The sequence below is a fragment of the Pleurodeles waltl genome, chromosome 4_2 (genome assembly GCF_031143425.1).
Source record: "Pleurodeles waltl isolate 20211129_DDA chromosome 4_2, aPleWal1.hap1.20221129, whole genome shotgun sequence".
In the NCBI taxonomy this organism is placed as follows: Eukaryota; Metazoa; Chordata; class Amphibia; order Caudata; family Salamandridae; genus Pleurodeles; species Pleurodeles waltl.
In genome coordinates, this window is record NC_090443.1 from 93,885,551 (window position 1) to 93,898,645 (window position 13,095).

At 42.3% G+C, this 13,095-nt stretch overlaps 1 protein-coding gene across 2 annotated transcripts in view; it reads left to right on the forward strand.

Moving 5' to 3' along the window:
• Nucleotides 1-13,095, forward strand: part of PIP4K2C (phosphatidylinositol-5-phosphate 4-kinase type 2 gamma) — a 369,084-nt gene that overhangs the window by 134,417 nt on the left and 221,572 nt on the right. For both annotated transcript variants that reach the window (XM_069230812.1, XM_069230813.1), the window contains exon 5: nucleotides 5,399-5,545. In XM_069230812.1, the coding sequence (XP_069086913.1) occupies nucleotides 5,399-5,545 (147 nt within the window). The remainder of the gene's footprint in view (nucleotides 1-5,398; nucleotides 5,546-13,095) is intronic.

Below are 13,095 nucleotides of genomic sequence, written 5' to 3' on the forward strand. Positions count from 1 at the left end.
AAGTTTTCTTTAACAGCATGTCTTGTAGAAGCCCTCTGTACTGGAAAGGGGCAACCCTTCTTTGAACCTGCAAGGAACATCTTTGCCTGTGTGTATCCATTTTGTGTTGTGGGCTTCCATGTTTCGCCTGCCAGACCTTCATGAACAGGGTTTTCTGCACACCAGGAGCTGCTGTACATAACCTAACTGTATATTTTAAAATTGTCCTATGAAGGAACCATCAGTTAATGGAGTGCCAGCTTGCATTACCATATTATCAGTGTGTTCTCCATATTGCATGAAGTCATCCTAAGGCAGATGACATATCGGCATACTCAAGCTTACAAAGGCAGATACGTGTGTGATTGCAAAGCTTGCTTTACCCAGTGTTTGTTTGCTGATATCACAGTTATGGGTTGATTGTGTTCTAGTTCAACGAGGACCTGGTCTAGCAGTTTGGGCTGAACTGTTCCCATTTGAGATGGGTCAAGACTGATTTGCAGATGGATGGGTCCAAACTGAGGTGGCGTGGTGGGAGAAAAATGATGTCTTCGGATGTGGCCTGAGCGTTGCCAGTGATTGAGACTAATTTAGGCATTCTATCCATCACCTTGATTTTGTTGACAGAAGTTCTGATGGTCATAATTTGTAACACTTGAATTCTACTTTGCTTATCTTTTCACAAATTATTCTGGGCCTACAAAAGCACCGGAATGTTAGGCATTTTATGACACACAAATTCTACTGGATATAGCCGGTGGAATAGAAATTATGATTGTCATTTTTAGAATGTTTCTTTCTTTGGGAAATTGATATAGATGATGACTAAGGACACTAGGAAAGCTGGTAACTGTGCATATTCAGAGGTGTGGATTTTTTTTCTTAAATACCTTCTTGTCCAAAGGACAGGATGGTTCAGAAATCTACTAGTCCTATAAAAAAAAAAAAAACCACTTTTCCCTTTTGGTGCTATGTAGTGAGATGACAAATTATGGCAGCATTCTCACTATAAATATATACATGAGTTCTGATAATAGCCCCTCTAATAATGCCAAGGCTCATTTTATATCAGGATTTAGATTGTAGCAATACTCTGTATTAGCTACCGCTCTGCAAATCTACAGTGGCTGCAAGTAAATGGAGAGTGGTAGTTCTAGGCTTGGAATGCCCTGTGAGTTTTAGATCACCAACAGACTGCATGTTTAGGGGTATTCACCAGCTCTTGACCAGGCCATCCCACACTGGAAAATGTTGGAAATTTACTCAAGACAATGGCAAGAGTAAATCATTTTCCAGGGTAGGGGAAAAAAGGGAGGGGCCGGAAAGTGAATTTGGAATTTCTCAGCAGATTTTGGCATGAGGAAATGTATGCAAAAATCAAATTCAAAGTCTAGTTTTCAGACCTACTTGTGCAAACTCTTGTGTACTCCTCTTGAAAGTCAGAAAATCTGTACCAATACAAGGACACTAATGAGAAGTTCAAAGAAACGGGCAAGATATGCTGCAGCAGGGACCCCGGTGGCATGAATGACTCGGGCCAACGTTCTAGTCATTGGGAAGCTCTCCGCCATTCAGCTTCAAGAAGGCAGGGATGCGAGAGATAATGCTTACCAGAAAGCTGAAGGAGTAACGAAGCTGAGGAGAGCGTGTTGCGGAAGAAGGTTGGAAGATGACAAAATGGGGAAGGAGGCACTGCAGAACTGCATCAGGACCGGTCAGAAGGTTGGAGCTGAAAGCTGGCTTTGGGCAGTTCCAGGAAGCGACGGCCTGTTGGAGGAGAAGAATGCAGGTGGTGTGCACTGCGTCATCAAGACACCAGAAGAAGGCAGGTCCTGCTGGACGGGTTTCCCCAAGGAAAGGCACTGTGGACGAGGCCACTGCTGCTTTACCTCAGAGCCATGGCTTCAGGCAAGTAGCACCAATGTTGTAACATGGTGGGCGGTAGCACGGGGATACCGAATAGGGTTGTAAAAACTGCCTCAACTAGTGCACCAGTTTTTTGTGCTAGTCAAAGTATACACTTGGTCTGGGTTTGTTTTTGTTTTTGTCTAGTTCACAAAATACACTTTACACTGGTATTTCGTAAGCAACATAAACACGATTTGGCAGTCACCTTGTGGTGTGGTGTCTGGACCCGTAGATAGCTTAAGGATCTGATCGGTGAAGGCCCTCTGTGCCCGAGTGTACACGCTGACGGACTAGAAGGTAGAGAACCTGGGGAGTTCAGCAAGACATCACAGAAAGAGACCACAGTGAACCACTGCCCAACCATATTGGTGTGTACTAAGTACTCTGCATTTGAGTCATATTCATTGTCCTGTAACAGACATATACCAGTGTGCCCACTTTTGGGCCCCTAATTTTTAAGTCGAAGCCTACCAGACAGTGCAGCTGCCTGGTTTGCTAACAACATTTTGGGGACATTCAGAAATCTTACCTGGGAATGCATTCCGCCCATTGCTTACCTTTGGGTTTGTGGTTTGTAACTCACATTTGCTTGCTTTCTATTTGGTGGTTGTATTTGTTTTAGGCTTTCTAGCTTGAGTTCGTCCCTTCCCCAAATCCTATTTACTGCAAATGTCTGTAAATGAACTGTGCAGCTATTTCACAGTATGTCAGAATTAGAAAGCACCAGAGAAGCACATTTTTGGTAGATCTGTGGTGAAAATATTTTAATACGATCAAAACAACTGAATACACTAGGTGATGACATTTCCACACATTGTTTGTGCACTTTATACTTTTATCAGTTAAACTGTGTCTGTGCAACTGTAAAGGTGATTTCAATTGAAGATGCAATTGAAGATGTGCTCTCAGTAACAGCAGACCGCTACCATACCATGCATACTCTACCCCACTCTATACCACTCCACACTTCGCCACTCTACTCCACACTGTTACTGCGCTCTACTCTACACCACTCTACTGTCCATTCACTCTACCCCCCACTGCTCTACTATTCACCACTGCACTCTACACCACTCATCTCAGCACCGCTGCACTCAATGCCACTCTGCAAAACTGCACTCTATCCCACTGCACTCTACGCCTTTCCACTCTACTTTGTACTACTCCACTCTATGCCAGCGCATTCTATGCTAATCAACTCTGCACCACTGTACTCTGCTGTGCACCACTCGATCCTACTCTGAAACAATTTATTCAGCCCCACTGCACTCAGTGCTACTCCACTCATCACCACTCCACTCAGCGCCATTTCACTTTGGCTCTCCACTCTGCGCCACTGCAATCTACTCTGCGTCCCTGCAGTCTATGCCAATGCATCCCTACACTCTATGCCAATGCACTCTACCCCACTGTATTCTATGCCATTTTACTCTATTCTACTGCACTCTACGCCACTCTATTCTACGCCACGGTACTCTACACAACTGCTCTCTGTTACTTTACTCTGCACCACTCTGCCACTGCACTCCAAGCCAGTGCACTGTATGCCACTCTACTAAACACCACTGCACTGTACGACAGTCTACTTCGCACTCTGCCACTGGACATTATGCCCTGCCACTCGACATTACTCTACGCACCAGCCCTCTACACCACTCTAAATCGCTGCCTTCTACGCCAGTGCACTAAACGCTACATTTCTCAATACTGATGCACTATATGCCACAGCACTCTGTGCCAACCACTCTGAACCACTGCACTACTATACTCCACTCTGCAACACTACGCCACTGCGCGCTATAGCACCTCACGCTTAACCACTCTATTTTACTCTGCACCACTGTACTCTGTAACACTCTACTTTGCAAGACCTCACTTTCCGTCCCTGAACTCAATGCCGCTGTGCACGCTATTGGACTCTACACTGTTGCTCTCTATGTAACTGCACTCTACGCCACTCTATTCTACTCTACGCCACTCTACACCACTGCACTTTACAACCCTCTACTTCGCAAGACTGTACTGTCTGCCACTGAACTCAACACCATGCAACTATGCACCACTGCACTCTACTCTGCACCTCTCAACTCTGCCATTCCGCTGCACGCTATGCCAATACATTCTACATAACTCCATGCAACTCGGACCTGCACTGCACTCTACGCCACTTTACGCCTCAGTACTCCACTGTACGCTATGCCATTCTACACCTCTGTACTCTACCCTGCACCACTCCACTCTGAACCACTCCACTCTACTCTGAAATAATCTACTCTATGCCACTGCACAGTGTCAGTGCAATCTATTCTGCACCACACTGTCACTGTGCTCTATGCCAATGCACTCCACACTACTTTACTCAAAACCAGTGTGCTCTATGCCAATCTTCTCTGCACTACTGCACTTTATGCCACTTCACTCAAGCCACTACTCCACTCTGACACTACTCTAGAATACTCCACTCTGACACTCTACTACGTTAAACTCTAGTCCACTCTGACACTCTATTCCACTTTATGCCACTCTACTCTACAACACTCTATTTCACTCTGCAACACTACTCCTCTCTGACTCGCTGTGCAACTCTGCCACTTCACTCCGCTCTGTTCTACAACACACTACTCCATGCCACTCCAATCTGACACACTATGCCACTTCACTCTGCCAAGCCACTCTACTACTCTACTCCAGTCTGACGCTCCACTCTGACAATCTACTCCGGTCTACGGCACTCTAGTCCACTCTACGCAAAACCCTCTACACCTCTCCACACTGCTCTACACCACTCCACACCACAACACACTGCCTCTCCAAGACACACTATTGTACTCGGCTCTGACTCTCCACCCCACTTCACTTAATGTTGCCCATAAGTATTTCTTTACACTGATTTGTGGTTACTGAACTTTTAAAAATTATTGACACGCCTCAAGCACGTTTTACTAAATGTGGTTTAAAAACATGGTTTTCAAACTTGCACTTTTTTGCGTATATTTTATTTTAAGAACAAACAGTCACCAATTAAGCTTTCAAATCTATACATGTTTTTGCATATAATCAGGTAACATTCTGGGAGCATTATGAGTAGCGTCAAATTGTTACAATTTGGCAACATATACAGATTTGTAATCTGGAACCGTTGTCTGAAATGCAGTCTGAGCTCACTGCATTTCCTTAAGGCTCTCGCTCGCTTGTTCTTCTTTACACTTGACAGCATGTCCTGGGCGTTGAGCGACATGAATTCTATACCCCTGTGTATTAGCACAGTAAAAAATGATGTTTAATAGGTTTTATTCTGGAGATTTGTGGACCCCGGCAATTGTGATAACTTGATTGTATTCGTAGCGGTTGATGTTGTGCTGTGATTCACAAAGATATTGACCGTGTTAAATTTATGGATATCAACGCTAAACCTTTACATTTCAGTTAAACCAACTGATAATCTGAGAGCTGCCACATTAACAGTGCTTTCATTTCCTTTCTACTTCGTCCACACTTTCCCTTCTTCTAGCACATAGTGCAGTGTCATGGAAGTACTCTGCTGCCACAGTTCTTGGGAATGTACCGTCTCACTGTGGAAAGTGAAGATCATTACATACTCATAATGCGGAACATGTTCAGCCACAGGCTCACCGTGCATAAAAAATATGATCTAAAGGTATGTAGCTGAAAATCTCCCATGCCTTACCTATTGTATGTTGCTTGCTTTTGCAGGTTCCAAGAATGCCAAGCAGTACTCTTAGCAGTGATTCACTTTTGTAGTCGAGGGCCCGTCTGTTAATGTCAAGCCTATTATTCTAGGTAATACATGCAATTGATTATATACTAATGATGTAAAAGATAGCCAGAGGCTGATATAGCGGGAAGATGTGGACCAGGATTCTCCCGATAAACCATTGAAAAACACTGAAACTCGCTTGTTATGGTTAACTACAATGAAATCGCAAATCATATCGTAAGCCGCACACCAAATGCAATGCTCATGACCTCGGGCTTTACTGTAGCAAATAATAGTTATAATTGGCATAATCTTTCATGTTAGATTACATATTGCATTATAATTTACATTAAGGTAATAGAATTGTTTTAGCTATTTAATGTAGTTTTCTTTTATGTGATGTTAATTGGTGTTTGTTTTCATAAATATTGTGGGGTCATTAACATTGTCTATGGTGGGTGAGTTACTGTTTGCTGGGCTAGTTATGGATTACGATGCTAACCGTAACTGGCAAACTTGTGTGAATTTTCGTTTTTACCTAATTACCCAGCTGTACCATAACTATTTTAAGTGAGCTTCATTGCTGTTAAATAATATATTAAGTATTAGCACAAATCCTAGCTAAAACGTAAGTTTCAGTGTTTGTTTAAATAGAATTTCAGTTTTTTTTAATGATGTGCAGCATCCAACTTCTAAAAAGCATGTCCTTCCCTGCTGCGCAGCAATGTGGCCTATCCAGTGGAGTTGGCCTTTTAGGGCCTAGCTGCTAATAAATAGTCCAGCTCTTTTTATTGAGTTTTTAGGGGTCTCAAAAGAAACATTTTTCAGTGTTTTTTTTTCTTTGGACTTATAATCTTTTCATACATTGATGGAAATTTCTACTTCATGCAATAAGTATAGACGCTTATGGGACCCTTATGGATGGTTGTTCTGTGGTGTATTCTGCAGGATCAAAGGGTATTTCTGATTCCTGACTTGTTGGTGTTTGTTTTTTAATCATTGGTTTTTCAGGAACATGAGGTACTCCTTCTCGTCCTTCGACTTGAAACTTTGTTTCATGGTTGAAGACATAGGTTCCCCTTTGCCCCAGGTGACTTGCTCCATCTGGATGACTGAAGAACTCGGACGCAGTAAATGCTTGGTCTGCTTCCTCATTTCCTTACCTTCCTCACTGCAAATCACTTTCTCAGGAGGAGATGGTTATCAATACCCTGTTGAGATTTCTCAGCCGTGATTCAGAGCTGTAATATAGTAGTCATTCCATTAATCAGCTGCATAGGTGTTCTGCACTAAAACAACAATTGTGTCCTTGCATAATTTTGTATTTAAATGGCTCCCAAATGTGTTGATAGTGTGTTGATTTAAATCGACATCGGTTGACCTAACACACCCAAAATGGTGCATATAGTTCTCGAAGCAAAGTCTGTGGACTAAAATGACTGGAGGACATGAGTTCCATAGTATGCAAATCCTGTACTGAGTCTGCAAACTATGACATAGAACCCAACACTGGTTCAAGGCTGGATTTGCAGCCGTGGGGACACAGTGGGCCTGTGTCTATCTGGGTTAATGATCTCTGAACTGAATTTGCAGACCTCATGCACCAAACTGTTTTTTTTATTTTTAAATTTGGAAGGTCAATAGCACATCGAAGATGGTGTCTAGGGGCAAGAGCGGTGGTGGCTCAGTAGAAGATCAGGTGGTCTTCTTTCACGACCCCCGCACTCCCCACCTTCACCTTCTTGGTGCTAGGCTCATGATGTTTACTGTAGAAGTGTTTGTAGCTTCATCACTGTTTGTGGCGCTGTGGGACTGGGGCCTCAAATGGCAGGACCTACAGAGCGCCCATGCACAAGAGATTTGCTCTCTGAAAACACAATCACTTCTTCCCCGTCACACTCTTCAGTCTGGGCCTCGGCCATGAGCAGATGTGGCGGGCCATCACACAGACACAGCTGCAGAGGTCTGAGCTTGGTGCAGAATGCTCCACTGAACCAATTGGGGATGAGAATAAACAAATGGAATCCTATTGAGAAATGGTGCAACCTCCCACATCAGAGAAGACGCTCTCTCCTGGGGCCCCTGAAGTTTGCAATAAGAAGTAAATCAGACTTTGTCTTTGGATGCCAGATTAACTTCTGGGGGCTGGGGGTATACAGCTGTAGAATCTTACTCTCTGAGGGCTAACCCTGGCAGTGATATTGTTAGTGCTGGTTTAGGAGTGGTCACCCGCTCTCCTAATACTATTGTGGCAGGTCCCGCCTTCAGCACCTCAGGGATTACATACCTGTAAAATAATGGCCTCAATATTAGTACCACTCTCACCCCATAGGGACTTTTTTGAGAATCCCAGGTTCGGCCAGGTAATGTTACAGGCAATCTATTGTTAGGGCTTGCTGCCAGCATTGCTAATAGTGGGCAGTAGAGAAGTGCATCATCATCATCTCTTCAGATAACGCCACACCCTTTGGCTGTGGAACAATTAATGATGCTTTCCTGGATCTCACAACTCTGCCACTCATCTTCTCCCATCTTCTCAATCTCTGGTGGCTTGTTTGTTTGACTGACCAAGGATCTGCAGGGTATCATAGCCTGGAGGTTGCAGACAGTCTAGTTGGTGTATCTTAGAAGAGGCCAAAAAATACTTACTCTCCTGTACTCAATGATACTGTGCCTGACGGTGGTGGAAAAAAACGGCTGATCAGTCAGAGGCTTTCTTTTCACTTTTGGAAACCTCAGATACTGTCTTGGATGAGGACGATGAGTTTAGGGAGAGAGATGAGGATGTGGAACCCCTAGGTGGTAGGCAGTGCATCATTTCGCACCCCAAAGGCTTATCATCCTGGGATAGTCTGTCAGATGAGGAATTTAAAAACAGAATTAAGGACTTAGAGGATATTGAAACCCTACAACATTATAAGGATGATGACACAAATGGCGATGTGCTCTAGATGACGCGAGCAGCAAAGATGGGGATAATTATGATTTTCTACTGTGGGACAGCTAGTCCCACCATATCGTACAATCTCTTGATATCCTGGATGCACCTGATATAGCTCATTTGCCGCAAGAAATATATGGGTTGAGCAAGCACTATCACAGACTGTCGCTCATGCTCCACCCCCACAGTCACCGACTCCGAATCGGACCTATAAAATGTGTCCATCGGAAGGGTCAACCCTTACCTCCATTTATGATTTGCTCTGTGCAGAGCGAGAATAGTCAAGAAGTATGCCACTGGAGTTTTGAAAACAAGCAGTTGTCCTGAAGCTGTCAAAACAAATGGCTACATTGGGGGATCACCTTCTAGATCTGGATAATAAGGCAGAGGAACATGACAAGGCAACTGTTGGTATTCAGCACGATCTGGTCTCACAGCAGAAAATCACGCAGAGTCTCTCTAATAAAGTGGATGGCATCGGAAATAAGGTGAGACATAACACCTCTGGGTTCTTGGCATTAATGAGGGGCCTAAAGGTGATGACTCAAGGGGGTTTATTTTTCGGCTGTTTCAGCACTCCTTTCCAGATTTTCTAGACTGGGATATAGACTGTTAAATCCAAAGGGCACACAGGTTCCCTTTCAGAAAACCAAATATTCCCTCTTAAAGTAACCGTCCTGGGGCTATCTTGATTTATATTGGCAACTTCATTTTTCAGCAAATTTTGCTTCAAGACGATTAACCACAAAGCCAAGTAAAAGGTGAAACTCACACATTTTTGTGTACTTGGATTTTTGTCATCATACAGTGGAATGTCGTTGGCAGCTTCGGCAGTTCATCCTGAAGCTTCAGACAATTGGTACTCAGGTTTATGTTCGAGAATCTGTACATTTAAAGATCATTCATAGGACTAAGACCTATTTTTGTTCTGCCACTCAGGAGGTCGAGCCTCTACTTGCATAGTGGACTAAAAATGAACCTTTGTTAATCTTTGACGTTATTGGTCAATATCAAAATGTTTAACTCAATTCAGTCCAACTTGGATATAAGTGCAACGTCTCAGAATGTTGACCAAGGGGATATTCTGACTCTGTACTAATCATATTTGATTTATATGTGGCTAGGCTGGGATAGGGATCTCTCCTCTAGCTCTCATCATTTCTAACTCTCCCTTTTTGTATTTGTTATTGTTTGTTGTTTCTTCATCATCCAAGGGGTAGGCACTAATTATAAAGTGGTGCATGAAGGATTTCTCGTTTCCTTTTTTCCATAGCTGATCCTCTCCCGGAGTAAATGACTGGTTCATGCGTTCCATCTTTCTCATTTTACTTCTCCTTTTTCTACATGTGGGTTCAGGGAAAGATGTTTCTGTTTTGACATAGACTTGGAAGACTGGGGTTTGTGGGCATTGTTTTGCCCAGAGGTGGGGAGGCATTGGGTGTCACGGGATGCTTTTGCAGGGCTGGACATAAAAGTGAAAAAAGTTTATATTTTGATATTGTAAAAGTGCTGTTATAACACACAGGTGGAAGATACTGTTTGTTTTTCTCATTATTACAATGCAGCCTAGAACAGCTAAGCAAGAAGTTATCCAAAGAACAAAGATATTAACCTGGAACAATAATTGGCTCTGTGTAAATAATAAGATACATTTAGTGAGAGGGGAATGGAGACAGCACAGGCCTGAAGTTACCTGTTTACAGGAAACATATCGGTCAGGTCACAAGTCCTCTAAATTGGAACAGCTGGGATATTAAGTCTTGTTGAGTTCAACTCAAACCATGCCTACTAGAGGTTGTGCTGCTAGTTACTAGGTTACTAGGGTTGCACTATTAGTTAAAGAACACACATTGACAATGGTAAAATCAAAGCTAGATCCCTCAGGTAGATGCGTAGTTGGTCAGCCTAATAGAGATAGTCTCCTTATTACCATGTCTTTTCTTTATGGCTGGGAATACAGACGAGGGAACATGGTTTAATTAGCTTAGGCTGGAACTGTCAATTTGTAATCCCCCCCTTTATAATCTTTGGGGGTATCAATCTCACAGCTGATCATAAGTGATAGTAATAGTTCACACTTCTGCTTTTGTAAACACAAATTGATATCCGCTTTGCTTCAGATAATCAAAGATCTTGGCCTGGTGGATGCTTGGCACCTGTTGTGCAAACAAGAACAGGGGCATACTTTTTGTTCTTCCACCATACGTCATGCTCAAGGATATATGTGTTTCTAATTAGCCATAGACTAATTAGGGATGAAACAATAGATATCTACTCACAAATCATCTCAGACCATAATCCATTGGGTTTCATAATTAGAAAGGGATCACTGCAATCCCTCTCTGATCCAACTAGCTGGACGTTTGACAGGGCTCGTCTTAAAGATGAAACTTATTGTAATCATATTACAAATATAATAATGAAAGAATGTATTGATCCTAACATAAATAGTGCCTCTCCCTTCATAGGACGGGACTGTTTAATGACTGTAATTAGAGAGGCTGCATTATCTTACACAATCAGTAAAGATAAAAGCGGCAAAGGTCATTAAAACTGAGAGACAGAGTCCAAAAGTAGGAAATTGAGGTAGGGCAGATTCTTAGATACTGAGTGGGTGGTACCTTAAGCTTAGATACTTTTCTGAATCAGCTTAACGTGACCAGAATGCTCAATAAAAATAATTGTGGGATAAATCGGCTAGACACCTAAGCTTTAGGATTGTCCAAGAATGAGAATATGGGGTACGTTTGGTCATACAGTGTTAGGAGAAAGCAAGTAGACTGTAAAATATAAAGACAATCCACATTCTAAGTGAAGCTATGGCCTATTTAGAGGATGCAAGGGTTCAGCAAATCACTACCATGCAACACAATTAATTAGAAACCCCTATTACAGCGGTGTACTCCAAAAAGTGATTGGCGATCTCCCTGCTGGCAAGGCAACTACACTCAATTAAATTCCTTTGGAGTTCTGTAACAGGTTAATTACTATTCTTAGGTGACTATTTATGAATGTACTAAGCTATGTTGATAGTAATAATTTGATCACGACCTCCTGAAAAGAAACAAATCTAGATTTCTTCCTAAAGAAAAAAATATTCTAAAATTTTGGCCAATAGATTTAATCCTTGGATTAGCAGCTGGGTCGACCGCAACAGAATGGTTTTGTTCCCATGAGCTGCACCACTCTTCACACAAACCTAGCTGCCGTTGTTTTCAGTGTGGGGGCAGAACTTGAGTTACCAGCCAGAATCATTCTGCTGGATGTTGAAAAGGCATTCAACAGAGTCTCTTGGCCTTTTCTCTGGTATGTTCTAGAGAGTCTTGGATTCGGCCCAATACTGACTCAAAGAATTCAGGTAATGTATCATAAGCTTTATACAAGAGTGGTGTCTGTAGACGTGCAATCTGATATGGTTACAGTTATGTGGGGCACATGCCAAGGCTGTCCCCTTTCACCCCAACTGTTTTCTTATATCTGGAGTTCTATATGAAGAAATTGGCCCAATCCATGCATATTCTGCCCATGGTTCTGAAAGGATGTACCAGGAAGGTTATAACTGTAAGATGTTATCCTGCCAAAACGTATATTTTCGGGCCAGTTTCTAATCAAGACTTCAGCAAGTTCTTGACCTCTAAGAGATCATGCAGGTATATGTGCGGTTCTGGAGCGCTATATCTAACGAAGTACAGATTCCTGGAGTCAATAAATATTTCATTAAGGCATAATCCATGCTTCCCCTTTTTCTCGTCAGGCAGTTTCCTCCATATCTGGTCCCATACAAATTAGCCAACAGTTGGTCAGTTATTTGGAGGTAACGCTCTACTTTAATTTAACACATTGGCATCAATCTATTTAATTCCAGATTCAGGATGTTTTGATATTTTTAATATTTACAGATCAAGGATTGTTTTCAAAGGTCACTATTTGAGCACAGTAATTTTCATAGAATATCTGTTGTCTTCTAGACATAGGGCATTATCGGCCAGGTCTATGCTGTTTGTTTGGAGAAGTAATCATAACATCCCAAAACTCAAAGGATTGATGGTCTCAGAAGCTCTCCAAACCAATCTTAGCCATGGAAGTTCAGCATCGCATTAAGCCATATGCTTCTAAATGTTTCTCAGCTTAAAATTCATTGTTTTAAACGTATTCAGGATATTTACTATACATCGGACAGGCTGCATAACTAGGGATATTGGACCGACTCAAAATGCCCCAAATGCCACACTGACAATGTTACAACAGTCCGTATGTTCATCAGGCTGTACACTTATATTGGCAACAGGTGGAACGGAAGTTGGCTAGTTGCTAAAAAAAATAGAAATACCCATGTCACCCAAGTTAATTTTGTTAGGGTATTCTGAAACATTTCCAGCAAGATTTAAGGGCATTGTTCTTGCTTCTGTCGTTCTGGCGATTTTTAATCTGGCAAGATTTTGGCTGGACTCTAGCCTGTCACATGTAAAAAGAAAAAAAAAAAAATGGTATCAATTTGATTGTCTGGTATGGAAATGGCACTAATTAATCATGGTAACAATTGACAAAA